At 31.1% G+C, this 15,766-nt stretch overlaps 1 protein-coding gene across 1 annotated transcript; it reads left to right on the forward strand.

The window, feature by feature from the left end:
• The first annotated feature begins 1,920 nt into the window (after positions 1–1,920).
• LOC106330524 (uncharacterized mitochondrial protein AtMg00810-like) lies at positions 1,921–2,328 on the forward strand. Its single transcript, XM_013768976.1, has one exon. The coding sequence runs from the start codon at positions 1,921–1,923 to the stop codon at positions 2,326–2,328; it is 408 nt and encodes a 135-aa protein (XP_013624430.1).
• The last annotated feature ends 13,438 nt before the right edge of the window (positions 2,329–15,766 follow it).

The following is a 15,766-nucleotide window of genomic DNA, read 5'->3' on the forward strand; positions in this document are numbered from 1 at the left end:
GACCGAGTTCCTGCTCGAGCTCGGTCGCTACGTAGCGACCGAGTGGAGCACGTTTGGTCGCTGCGTAACGATCCTTCTCGAGCTCTTGTCCGATGATTCGCGTTTCTTCCGCAAAGCTTTTCGTAAAGAAGAATCTATTTCGAAAAAGTATTCGTCGAAGAATTTTTCTACGTTTTTCTTCTTCGGGGATTTGGACGTTAACTTCGTCGTAACCGTTTTCGACCCCAACAGGGTGTGCTTGTGCACCATTAATATTTAGAAATTTAAATTTTTACATAGGACATACTATGTGAAAATGGTTTATAATGGTTGAATTGCACCCACAATTTCTGATGAACATGGTTTCAATGCCTTCCTATTTTAACTTTTATCATCATAGTATATATCAATTATTAAATTTATACTAATTACTTGCACCCTAGCTTCTTCACCCATGTCTATAAAACAAGAGGTATAAGATTTTTTTCCTTTTTAGTGAAATTTATTTTGGTTATTTTTCTTTTTTTTTTTCTGATACGAATTATTTTTCACTTTTTCTCTTAGGAAATATTTGTGAAGAAAATAAAAAATGGCTATTTACAAAAATTACCCTAGAATTAATTCTACAGAATATAAAACATATTACATACTCGAATCTTTATAAAACAAGATTAGTGAAAGTAACATGTTATTGTTAGTATAGAGGCCCATTGTGTGTCGAAGGCCCAAGGTAAGCCCATCACGCTCAACACTCAACGGTCATCTTCTCCGGTTTTGTCCTCTTGCAAGACAGAGGAAGCTTGTACGGGATCACAGCTATAGGATACGCAAAACCCCTTCAGCCCTCTCTTATCCTTATGTGCAGCTGGATAGGATCTACCTTTAACTTTATCTTTCCAGCTGTTATAGTCTAGATCGTTCTACTAAGGTCGTATATAAGCTATGTTCTTACCTTGTATCTTTAACTAATAAAAGTATTATTCAAAGTAAAATACTTCTTGTTCTTGTCTTTCATATGGTATCAGAGCCATTGTAAACCTTAACAGGTGCTTTCAATGGCGGATACAATGAATCCTTATCATTTTCCGAGTAACATTCATGTTCTCAGTTCAGTTACGTTGAAGCTTAATGACAGGAACTAGCTGAAGTTCATCACCCTGTCATAGAGGTTCAGGCGCCTAATCAGCACCCGATGCAGACAAGAGCAAAGGCAAGAATACATAAGCCAAGCTCTAGATATGCTTTGCTTGCACCAAAATACTCAGTAGCTCTACCTAAAAATATAAGAGAAGCTAAGAACCACTCGGGATGGAATGAAGCAGTTACTACGGAGATAAATATCATTCATATGTTGCATACTTGGACATTAGTCCCTGCAACAGATGATATGAATATACTGCATAGCAGATGGGTTCATACTGTGAAATTAAATCCTGATGGAACGGTTAAGTGCTTGCATTCAAGATTGGTGGCTAAAGGTTTTGAGCAAGAAGAAGGGCTTGATTATTTGGAAACATTTAGCCCTGTGGTTAGAACGGCTACAATCAGATTAATGTTGGATATTGCAGTATCAAAAGGATGGCAAGTCAAACAGCTTGACGTCTCAAGTGCGTTTCTTCATGGTGAACTGAAAGAACCTGTCTATATGTATCAACCGGAGGGCTTTGAAGATCCAAACCGACCAAATCATGTCTGCAAGCTGACAAAGGCGCTCTATGGTCTCAAACAAGCCCCACGGGCCTGGTTTGATACATTCAGCAACTTCTTGATTGACTTTGGCTTCGTGTGCAGCAAATCAGATCCGTCTTTGTTCACCTACAACATACACAACAAAACAATGGTCTTACTACTGTATGTAGACGACATCTTACTAACAGGAAGTGATGATGTAGTCATTCAAGAGCTTGTAGCTTATTTGTCTTAGAGATTCTAATGAAAGATATGGGAGTACCGAAGTACTTTCTTGGAGTTGAAATGGCTACTCATCCTGATGGAGTCTTTTTTCACCAGAATACGTATGTAAAGGAGATTCTTAATGTTGCAGCCATGACAAACTGCAATCCTATGCCTACACCACTTCCTCAACGTATTGAGGATCTTGATCCTCGACTGTTCCCGGAGCCCACATACTTTTGGAGTCTTGCTGGCAAGTTACAATACTTGACAATCACCAGACCGGACATCCAATACGCTGTGAACCTTATATGTCAAATAATGCATGCTCCAACCATGGCTGACTTCTGTTTACTCAAGAGGATCTTACGGTATCTCAAAGGAACACAACACCTTGGTTTACACATCAGGAAGGATTCAAACCTCTCCCTCTTGGCTTATTGTGACAGTGACTAGGCAGGATGTCATGAGACAAGGCGATCCACAACAGGGTTCTGTACGTTTCTTGGTCCAAATCTGATTTCTTGGCCGGCGAAAATACAGGAAACAATTTCAAGATGATCTACAGAGGCGAAGTATAGAGCTCTTGCGTCTACTGCGCAAGAAATCACGTGGATCTCTCAGCTACTACGTGACTTGAATATAGCGTAACCGCATGCTACGATGCTTCTCTGTGACAATATGTCGGCAGTCTACCTCAGTACTAATCCGGCGCTTCACAAGAAATCCAAACACTTTGATACAAATTGGCATTACATTTGAGAACAAGTGGCGTTGGGGTTAATCGAAACCAAACACATTGCAGCGGCGTATCAGGTAGCGAATATATTCACAAAGTCTCTAGCTCGACGACCGTTTGAATTGTTGCGAACCAAACTTGGTGTGGAAGTAAACCCCATCCCAAGTTTAAGGGGGTGTTAGTATAGAGGCCCATTGTGTGTCGAAGGCCCAAGCTAAGCCATCACGCTCAACACTCAACGATCATCTTCTCCGGTTTTATCCTCTTGCAAAACAGAGGAAGCTTGTACGGGATCACAGCTATGGGATACGCAAAGCCCCTTCAACCCTCTCTTTATCTTTATGTGCAGCTGGATAGGATCTACTTTTAACTTTATCTTTCCAACTGTTATAGTCTAGATCGTTCTACTAGGGTTATATATAAGCTCTGTTCTTACCTTGTATCTTTAAGTAATAAAAGTATTATTCAGAATAAAATACTTCTTGTTCTTTGTCTTTCATAGTTATGCTGAAATATACATTGATGCTATCAATCGACACAGAAACCTAGAATAACATATGAAACGTGAACTGTTTTCAGAGAAAAATTTCAGAGTAAACCGTACGAGTATTAGTTTTTGTATATATCTAAAGAATGACGAGTGACGACAAAGTATTAAGGAATAAACTAAAGAGTGCGGTGGCTCCTCCTTTCCATAAATGTACAAGTCTCACAGACAAAACGACCAGTTTCAACATCCTTATTGGAACATCACACATTAGCTTTTTTACTTTACTGACTCTGACACAAACAAATGCACACATACGTGTCAGAAAGCCATTTAGCCAACATCCCCAATTAGGGTTCCTGAGCATGGCTTTGTGGTGATTCGGTCCAACCTTTTTCTCTGTGGCGTCGAGCTCTCTTTACATATGTACACATCTTTCTTGAGTTGTTGAATTATGATTGGCGGAATGTGCTTGAAATATTCTTGTTTTGCTGAGAGTAGTACTTGTCTTGATTTTATAAAACAATATGTGGGCAGAAATAATATATAACCAAAAGGATAAAATATTTATATTATATAAAACACACAAACTCTTACGTGAATGTATGCAAAATCATATAAAAAACATAAAGAAAAAAATAAATTAAAGTTATGTAATTTGATGTGTTTGTGTGTAGTTTATTCCTTTTATCTTTTAATTAATAAATTAAAGCGATAATTTTGATATTGAATTTTTGAAGAAAAAACTATTGTAGTATTAATGTAGCCTAAGATTTTGTTTTATATGTATAAGATACAATACTTAAGAAAATGAGATATACAGTCATTAGCGGATAAGATTGCTTTGTCCCATCCCATCTGATTATTAAGTAATTGGACTATACCTTTTTTATAATACTAGAAATTTATAACCGATGGTAGTCTATTGGCAATTATATCGAGCTTTGGGTTGTTGAGCCAGATGATGAGTCCGAATACTATTACACCAAAAAAAAAAAAAAAAAAAAAAAGAGTCCGGATACTACTACAGTACTCAATCATGTAGTGACGTGGATATAGGCTCATTGCTTAGAGCATCTCCAATGTATTACTCCATTTTCTATTCCAAAATGGAGTAACTCCAAAATAGAGTTAAGTTTTACTCCAATGTATTACTCCATTTCCCACTCCAAAATAGAATATTCCTAATATTTTATATTTTATATTTATTTAAAAATTAGTAATATCACCTTTCATTTATACTATTTGCAAAACAGTTCATTTTCAGATTGTAATAATTATATTAAATAAAATATTAACCACAATTAATTTTTTATTATATAAATACTCGACAAGGTTTATAAAGAAAACATTTATTACATTAAAAATTACATTACATAGCTTAAACACAATAATACATCAACTTAAATTATTCATTAGAATTAGTATAATTTTTCCACAAATGATCAACTAATGCATTTCGAAGTAAGAAATGAGCTTTTTTATCTTTGATTTTTCTGAAACGGGAAAAAAACTCTTGGAATCTCGCATTATTATTTTCTACAATTTCAACTTCTGGAGACGGAACTTCTCTTTCAACTTCAATTGGCGCCTCGAGATCACGTTCATCCTCGATTATCATGTTATGTAAGATGATACATGTAGTCATAATATCATGGAGTACATCTGTTATGTTTTATATTATATATATTTTGTTGCATAAAATAGTTCATTAGATGGCTATATATATAATTAAGAAATGTTAACAGTAAATTTTATAATATATATAGTAAAATAATATTAATATACTTATTTATAACAATTTTACTGAAAATGAAAATATTTAAATGTGGAAGACCATTTTATAAATAAAAAAGTTCAACTCCATTTTGGAGTAATGAGTTGGTTTACTCCATATTTGGAGTCATGTCTATTACTCCATTTTGGAGTGGGTTTTGGACTGGGGTTGGAGATGATTTTACTGCAAAATGGAGTTTGGAGTGGGTTTTGGAGTAGGGTTGGAGATGCTCTTACAACCGATTAAATATCCAGGGAGAAGATCAGTTTGTGAGCTTTACTTTCTCTTAAATATTAATCTGAATCATTTCATAAGTTTAAGATACGCTAGATTAAAAAGAATCGATCGAAATTTATAATTCAAGGGACACAGCACCGGTATGAGCTAATTACTATGGCTTGTGTTGATTACGATTCAGTAAGCTACTAGTCTTGTATTATATAAAAATTAAATGTATATATATCAAATGTTTTTAAAATACCAAATGTACTAGACGTAAATCTTATTAGAGTTTGGTCTCTCTTAGATAAACTGGTGATTCGAGGATCCATTGAGAAGCAAAACGCCCGAAGACTAAGTAAATGATGTAAATAAAATGCATTAATGCCTAAAGAAATTTGAAGTGAAAAAGAACTTGACATAAACAAAAATATTTCAACATATTTACATGGTGGTGGTTTATGCTGAAACTGTTGGCTAGTTTTGGCAATATAACTGCAATTATATATAGTTAGGTAAAGAAGCAGTAGGTGAGAGTGAGGGCAAAGGTGATCAATGCTTTTTAATCAATGCTTATTAAATTTTGTTAATACGTATTAATCAATGTCTTTAGGCCATATATAATTGATCTGATCCAAGCCCAAAATATTATATGTGTGCAACCTTCTTCTTTTAGAAAGTATGCCATGTTCTTTATAGTTGCATTACTATCTATAGGAACGGCAACGTGGAACCACTAGAACTTTTTTGTATTTAAGATATACTAGGTGATTTTCCCGTGCTCATGCACTGGTATAATATTTATAAAATAAATAAAAACTAATAATTGATTGTTATTTATTTTTAATTTTAAATTCATTTATAATTTGTATGCATAATTTATATTAATAGTATTATATTACTTTAATTAGACATATGATTTTAGATATGTTATATCTAGTCACTTTTATTGTTTTTTATAGTCGATTTAGTTATCATTTGCGTATATTAGATTACATCTATTTCTCTGAATTCAACTATAAATATTTTTTTTATTTTAAATATATTAGAATTATGATTAATTTTCTTATTTGCATTTACGTTGGTTGTTGTCTTAGATATGTAAATATATTTGAGGAAGATTATGTATAACTTAAGATATATTATGTTTAGAATGAAATATAAAATAAACTAAAGTGTCTGATTCCAAAATATCAGAAAATAAAACGATGATCAATATGAAGTTACATACATAAGTAACTAATACATTTTTGGAAGCTAATGAACACATATCAATATTTACAATAATTAAAATATTTTATAAATTTTAAATTGTTTTATGCCTTAGATTTATTAAATGGTAAACTGAAATTTATTTTAAATAATCTTAAAAATGAGAATTCAGATTTGCTTTTGTGTTTTAATGGAGAAATTTCATGTTTACCACTTTCATGATACTACTTTTCATCTTTACCACCACTAAAGGGATTTTTCAAAAATATTTTCTTCATTAAGTGGCAAAAGACTCTTATACCCTTGTTCTCTATATATATAATAAATCATTATTTAAGTAAAATAATAAAAATAATAAATAAATAAATAAATAATTTTTTTAAATATTTTTGAATTATACTTTTTCAAATTTGTACTTTTTTATAATTTTTTTTTGAATTTTTTTTCGAAATTGTTTTTTCAAAATTTATTTTTGAAAATCAAAAATTATGTTTGAAACTATTTTTCCAAAATTTTTTATTTTTAAGTATTTATTTATATATTTATTAGAATTCTAAATTTCACATTCTAAAAACCCTATATCACCCCTCAACTCTAAACCCTAAGTTTAAATTAGTTAATCCTAGGAATATAAGTGTCTAATGTAAACATGAAAAGTGGTAATATGAATGTGGTATTTATGACAATTTCCATATTTTAATTATAGTCATATTCAGTTCCACAAACATAAAAACATAAAATTTAAAATCAAATTTAATATTTGAAAACAAATTATTTTAATAATGATAAGATATAATATATCTACCTCGTTAAAGTATATATATAGTGTTATGTTATTTTAAAATATTTTGTAATTATTTGATCAAAAGATATTTATTGTTAATTCATTTTATTTTTTTAATATTTTTTTAAAAATAAGCAGTTTAAAAAAATGTGTGATTGTATTTTAAAAATCATAGTATATAAGTAAAATATAATTTATAGATATTTTTACTGTAATTGAAAGATATTATAGTCAAATAAATATATAAAAAAATAAATAATACATTTCAATAATACTAATTATAAACTATTTTTACTCAGTTAAACATATATCAGTTTATGTTATTTAATTTTTTATGTAATCATCTAATAAAATAGATAGATGTAAAAAATTTATTTCTATTACGTTGAAAATATATATTCTTGTATTGTTTAAAATTATGTTTTAAAAGAAATAATATTTCTTTTTCTAATATCAAGATTATGTGTGTGAATGTTGTTATATGAAATCACATTATATGCAAATATATGTTTTCATCTTAAGAAAATATAGATATAAAGAAATATTTTATTACTTCAAAAATATATTTTATGTTATTTAATATTTTTTAAATGGAATATTTCTATTTTGTGAACTTTCCTTTTTAATGAAATCATATTATATATACATCTATTTTCGTTTTTAATTTTTTTTTTAAACTTTATAAATGTTTCTTTTTTATTATATATGTTATTTGAAAAATTTGAAAAAGAAACTAAATAAGAAATTCAATAATTGAATTTAAATGTAATATTTTAATTCATTAAGGGTATCAGTGTAATCAACCATCGTGAGAGTTAACGTGAACACGACACATAAGAAACTGACTTCTCAAATAATATTATAGAGATTATATACCATGAGAACAGTTGAACTAGTTGATTACAAGAATGATTTCTTTTCACGTTTAGGGTATTCTCTGTAACAACATAATGTAATTAATTAAAGGATTTTATACTTGTACTAAATAACATTTTTATTAACTAGGTAATGAAGTTTGAAGAAATGAGTTTGTGTGAGTTTTTTTTTTTTGAACAAAATGAGTTTGTGTGAATTTATGTGAGTATTTAGTACGGGTGAAACGCTCATATGCTCTTAATGAGGCAAAATTTATTTTGTCATACTCTTACTTATTCGGTCATACTCTTAATTTATCTCATACTCCTCGAAAACATAGTCAATGTTTAAATTATCCTTTTTGGCTATACCAATTAAAATGGCTATACCAATTAAAATCATTCTCTCTCTCCTGCTCTTTTTTCTTCCTTTCTCTCTCCACTGTAGATTTCCAACCCAGATTTGTTCAAGCTCCATTCAATTTGGCATTCATCTACTCCATTAATTCATTCGTGAAGAATTAGAAACTTTAACTTCAAATTCGTGTTCATAATTAACTAATTGAACATGGTCCCGATCTATTTGGATAACTAAAAACACTGGTATAATCATAATAGATTAGTATTTGATTTAAGGAATTAGAAAACCTAGTAAAACTTGGTATGAACAAAATAGTATAACTATGTATAGTTATGTATAACTATAATCGTACAACCTATATAACTAAGTAAAACTTTACTAGCAAAACTGTATAACGAGGTAAAAAATTTACTGGATAAACTGTATAACTTGGTATAACTATATTGGTAAAACTGTATAACTTGGTAAAATTTTATGGTTAAACCGTGCAACTTATTTAAACTTGATTGTTAATCATTTTGTTTTTTACAGGAAACGACGAGTTCTTTCACAAACATACATTTTGATCATGAAAGATACTATAATAAAGCTGGAGATGGTTATGAATGGATTCCAAACGCATGTAGTTTGTATGCTAGCGGATAAGATATGCAAAAAGATGACCATAAATCCATGTACAAAGAAGTTGAATTTGAGTTTTATTTCATTGTTAGTAAAATCTAAGAAGCAATTGAAGAAGCATAACGACATCTTAAGGTGACTGAGTCAGTGGAAGATGTTACTATTCGAGATAAAGACAATGTAGGTATTGTGGATAACGTGGAGAGCATGGATAACCTTGTGACAATGCTGATATATGTATATATGTTGAGCTTCCACATGTTGTACATTAAATTCGATGTGTGATGGAATCGGAAGATGGTATGTGCATTGAGATCGGTTAAGGGTTTCCAAATAAAGAAAATATGAAAGAATTAGTTGATTGAGTATCACACCATAACTGTTTGAAATTATTATTTTGAACTGTAGATATGTGTGAGCTCCGAATATTAAAAATTCTGATTTATTTCGATTAAAACATAAAGTGCATACTTGCTCTTGAAAAAGTTTAACTTCGAAAACCAGAAGGATATGCACACCACAATTAGTTGCATCTATTCTTCAAGATGATTCTTCAAGACGATCTAAGTAAAACTTAGTAAAGCTGATAAAATAGAAAAAAAAAATTAAAAATATTGTATTCTAAACTTGTTTGGTTATCTACAAGTATTATGCTTATTATTTATTAGTATTTTTCTTATTTAAATTCAAAATAATTATAGTCAAAATTTTCATCAGTTAGCTGTGTACTATTTATAATAAAGCAAATACCTTGTTCTTTTATGCCTTTTTTCTTAGTATTGACCTTGTGACATTACAAAAATTATATATACGACGAAATTAATTATATTACAACATGATTTGATGGAAAATGATTGTAGGAAACTAAATATAAGTGGTATAACTATAATATAAGTCTTTAGAGTACAGTAAAACTAAAAAAATGTCAAAAATAGAAAAGTAAAACTTTGAAACTTTTTGTAAAACGACAAACTTGGTAAAACTTCGACCCAAAAAATGCTGTAAAAAAATTTTCCGCCCAAAATTCTATTTTTTTTTCAGACCCCATAAATGAAGTTGGTAACTATAATTGCCTTAATTTTTAGGGTTTTCTCATTTCTTCTATCTTCTCAATCCTCTTAACCCATTTTCTCTCATCTCAGTTTCCCTTTTCCATTTTTCTTCACCTAATGGGAAATCTCCAGGTTCTTTTCCAAAAAATGGTGGTCAATCAAGAGTCAAAACTCTAAGGCCATATATTAAGTGCTGATGCAGCGGCAATGATATCATCGAGAAGTTCTCCAAATCTGATCCAAATTTTTATCGCCAATACTATTGATGTCTCTGTTTAATTTTTCAAACGATCGTGCGGATTGAAGGACCCAATAATGGAAGAAATTTTTTGATAGTTTTCTTATTCCTACTGTCATAGTATTTTTGAGATTTTGGTTGTACAGTTAATCATAACTTCTACCAAATTAATTCAGTAACGAGTTTTTAAGTTTTCGAAGTTTAACAAATGAAAAATGAAAACTTTGACATGACAAAGTTTACCGAATTATACAAACAGAAAATACTTAACCAAAGTTATCCTAAGTTACACCAAGTTCTACGAACATAAATAACAAACCAAGTAACATAAACACAAACAACAAAGTTAGTGTGTTAGAAGAAGAAGTTCTACTGCTTAAGGCTACTATGAAGACTGGGAAACCCTATAGTGCAAGGAAAATAATGATAGTTTTATGATATCTTATTTCTAGTAGTTAAAGAATTTGGATGTATAACTAATCAAAACTTGTATCACCTTTAATGGAATGTAAAGTTTTCCAAGTTTTAACAAATTTACACAAACAAAAATATGAAACTTTGACAAATTTTTACCGAATTAAACAAACACAAAACAAAGTAATCTCAAGATCTACAAAGTGACAAACAAAAATGGAAAACTTTCGCAAAGTTTTACCGAGTTACACAAATATAAATATCAAAGTTTTTACCAAGTTACAAAAACTTGTATTGGTTGAGAATGATTGATTTTTTTTTTCTTTTTCACTTGTATTGGTTGTCAATGGTTGATTTTTTCTTCATTGCTTCATTCTTGCTTTGCTAATCCTCACGATATTTTTTCACTATTACTTCTACCGTCTTTATCTCCTACATGTTTATCCACACTCTATTCATCTCTGCACTACGTATACCTAAACTACCACCCTTCTCACTTTGTTCTATGTCTCTACCATCGGAGGTCGGATGGTTTCATTTTCGTTCTTTGAAAGCAGCACTTCATAGAAAAATGTAACTATCAAATTAAGTCATCATCATAAAATTCACAAAGTATTACTAAATTATACAATCTAAACTAGTTAAGTTTTACAAAGTTGTACAAAGTTTTATAGTTATATCAAGTTTTACTAAGGTATATCATTTTGGTTTTGTTTTTTCTTCTCTTTCGATGGATAATTCGTGATTTGTTATTTCATTATTTTTTTCTGAAGAAAAGTTCGATTTGTCTTTTATTTGAAGATTATTCTTTCTCATGTGATAAAAAGATGAAAGAAAATAAGATTGATTTATTTCAGTGAAGAAATAGAAAGAATGAGTAAAACTTAAAAATACTTAGTTATGTATAGATTTATATGTCTGGATCCAAGTTTAACGGGTAGGTATGGTTTGGGTTTGGATAATCCGCCTGGTAAATTTGTAAATAACTAGATTTCGTATAGTTTTTTTAATAATTTTTGTGATTTAAATAAATATTAAATTGAAAAGGAAAAAAAGAGAGGAGTAGTTGAGAATTTTTTTGTTCAATTAAGAGCACTACAACAATTGATTCATTTAGTAGTAAAATAACGAAGAAATGGAATAGAAGATCTTTTTAACAAAAGATCTTCATGAAATAGAAGATGAGATCGAATGTTAATTATTAGAAAAATAAAGCCTAACTCTCAGGTCTCAACATCAGCCAGTTTCTTCCCACTTTCAATTTGGACGATCTAGGGCTGGGTAGACTAATTATTAAGCCTGTTTGATTACTTTAATCATATGTCTGAATTAATGATAGTTAAATGTTGTGGCTAATTACATGTCACTACGTGTCTCCTTGCGTGTTACCATGCAAAGTACAACGCAACACAAACACCCATCAAATTTTCTAGATGCCATCGCTTCTTGGAACTCCCCTCCGAATCTACTTTTATTTTATGGTTACTCTATATTTTATTTTAGCAAGTTCTATATATACTCATGTGTCCATAATTTTCCAGAATGGGATAGGAGTCATAGGACCACGCTGTATTGTGTCTTTTTGCTGTTGTATTAATACTACGCTTATAAATATATACGTCTTTTAGTTTGATTATGTCAAGAACAACAATTAACAAAGCCAGTTATATATTATATTCCTAGTTTTGATGACCGTGGGGTTCCCAGGCGGTAAGCCCAGACTAATCCCTACGAGGCCTTCCATCCGGGCACGCACGATTATAGGCGGGAAGGAGGCCAAGGCGACTCGAACCCAGGGCGGACACTCCAGCTGGAGTTCCATTACCACTAGACCAAGAGCTCTTGGTTTTATATTCCTTGTTTGTCGATAGGTTATTGGTTATAGCTAAAGCGAGGTCTGTGTAAAAGAGGTTAACTGAAGAGTAAAGACAGACAAAGCAAACATCTTATCTATTATTAGTATAGCATATACATATAATATATATTATATAATGCTTATCTTATACAAATGTTTGACAGGAAAGAAACTTATCTGATAGAAATATTTCTTCTAAATCTTAATTATATCGATGTTTCATATATTTGTCATTCTTTTTCTTTTGCTAGAAAGAGGTGACCTAACTCCATTGGCACAAAATTCGTCTTCAGATATGAGATGATCATCGACCTTGTCCCCTGAATTAAGATTTGAGATCTAGAGTCGCGATCACCTTTACAATTTAAATTCCACTAAATTAAATCAGAATTGGTCAATGATAATATATGAACCTTTTATCTCTTGGACCATGCCTAACATTACCTTTTTCTTCCATTGCAATATATATATACTATATTTTTAACCTAATCTTAGCATTTACCCAAAAGGAAACAAAAAAAGAACTTAAGAAATTTGGAACGAAGCAGTAAAATTTAGGTATTGTTTTATTTAGTACATGAATGTGCCTCATTTCTCATATTGTATATGTGATTATGCCTTTTTGCATAACTGGTTTCTTCTTTTTCATCTCCATGCCTCGTAAATATCGGACTAGACGAGATCATAGTTGCATATCAGTATTATATTGCAATGATAAAATTGTTTATTTAAGTGAATATGAACAACTGTGACAAAATACATAGTTCAGATTATAAATTTAAACTTTTATGTTTCTATATTCATATGACTAGCTGGATATGATCTGATCAGCCACCTTTGCTTAGATGTTTTTGTCTTTCAATTTTGTATGTCGTTAGAAGTTAGAACCAGAATCTAAGAGCATGATTATCCACAGAAACCCATTTGTGTTTCTTAAGGATTATTTAAGTATATAAATATACTTTAGTGAATTTAAGAACTTTACTTAAGAAACTATTTGATTTTGTGCCTTCAATGGTAGTTTCTTAATTAAGGATTCTTAAAAAAAAAAAAAAATCCTAACCTCGACCTAACTCAAACAAGCATATTCAAACCAAGCAAACAATCCTAACAACTTGCAAGCAAATTCAGAAAACGCATGCTTCCAAGTCTCGGAATGCAATACCTTTTTAGTCTTTGGCTATGGCTATGCCGTGTTTAAAGTCCTGAACCGACCGGAGTTATATTCACCTATATAATAAAGCTATGAGTGCCATTAAGACCTTCTTCGATAATGCAAGCAGACAATCACAAACTAAAAATGAGACTAAAATACCTCAGAGCGTGCAAGCTTAAGTTCAGCTTCTAAAGGAGCTAGAATGGCTTCAATAGGAGGCATGTCATCATCTTTTTGAGCAGCATGGACCCTTCTTAAGGTGGCTTCAGCAGCAAACTGAGCAGCCATAGAGGCCTTCTTTTACTCATTGATCTTCCTGATTTCTAGATTCTGCAACATTGTTCACCATAATCAAATAACCAGCTGAAATGAAAACAAGAATGATGCTTAAGGAGGGCTTTCAATAATTACTTTGCCTTGGAGAAGAGATTCAGTTAACTTAAGCTTCTCCTCCAACGTAGTAAGCTCATCCGTAAGCTATAAGTACAAAATAAACATGAGAGACATTATATAGAAACTAAAAGCAAGTGATGATGATTAGTAACAACAACTACATACCTCTTCAACAGCTTTCTCTCTTTGCCTCTCAGACAACCTCAACGCTCTGATCTCAGCGTGTGCTTCCCCTAACTCTCGATCCTTATGTGAGAAACCAACCATTCAAGAACAAAGTAAAACAAAAACAAAGTCCTTAGATCTGAATCGACACATTAAAGAACTAGATCAAGCACTACCTCTGAGTTCGTTCTCTAGGCGATTAAGCTCCAGCTCCAGTAGGACTCAGGGGAAGCAAGAGACGCGACGGCGGAGGATGAAGCACTACCTCTGAGTTCGTCTGCTGGCCTGAAGACGAACTCAATCACCACCACGAGCCAAGACTGAGTCGACAAGGATGAAGAAGACCCAAGGCGGAGGTGAGACGCGATGGCGAGCAGGTAACAGAGAAGGACGGAGACGACCTGAAGAAAAAGAAGCCTAACGGAGAAAACAAAGTAAAGAAAGAAAGAAAAGCAAAAAAATATATATATATATATATATATATATATATATGGTGCTGACACGTGGTTGCTTAGAACCGATCACCAAAATAGCCTATTTAGAATCGATAACAACCATTTTCTTTTGTTTTGATTTAATTAAATCTCCAATTTTATTTAAGGATCCCACTAAAGATTCCCGATAATGATTGAACATTGGTCTTCATATTATGTGTCATATCCAATCTCCTTATCCTTCAAAGTCTTACTAACATTTATTTCCAAAATTAATAGTTTTATTGTAATTTCCAAACACAAGTATCTTATAATAAATTCGGGTTTCAACCAAAAAAAAATTTGAATATCAACAATTTAAACAGACACATAAAAGAAGATTCCTTTTATACAGTTCATTATTGTTATGTATTGATGACAGTTTGGTGATCTTGCATGTGCAAATATGGATATTTATACGGTAATGATTTGTGTGCATCAATGGCTAGACGATAAGAACATTTTTTAATCAAAAAGTAAATGCATAAGGTCTGAAAATAATTTTGGCCATATGAAGAGATTCATCGGAATGTTTTTTTCAAAATCTACATTCCGCTAATGCACACTGGACCAAAATTCAACACCCAATAGTTCGATATATATATATTCTTTGCTCGCAGATGAAGAAACTCTAGATATATTAAATTTACAATGAGAATCCGTAAATTCTCTCATACATATGCATACGTAAATATGTAAATATTCTCTTAATTTTAAATAATATGTTAACAAAAATATCTATTTTAGGCCAAACAAATCAGTTACAAAAGTAGTATGTCTGTTTTTTGGCCAAACAAATCAAAGTACTAAAGTAGTAAAAACACAAGAGTCAAAGTGATTATCAACTAGTTACTATGTATTGTATTCGGTGTTTAGTGACCATCTCTTATATATAGGGCCTCATCATAAAAAGTCTCGAATCGGGTTTGGTGCTAATATCATCAGATTTATTTCACACCTAGAACGAATCGGGAATAGAAAGCCACATAGCCTTACTTTGGTTTATCTGATAAATTGAAATTATACTGTATTAGGGCACTCTTAAATATAACTCCATGCATGTTAGTTAATTGGAGTTTTTGCCAAAACTAACC

Source organism: Brassica oleracea, chromosome C3 (assembly GCF_000695525.1).
Source record: "Brassica oleracea var. oleracea cultivar TO1000 chromosome C3, BOL, whole genome shotgun sequence".
NCBI lineage: Eukaryota > Viridiplantae > Streptophyta > Magnoliopsida > Brassicales > Brassicaceae > Brassica > Brassica oleracea.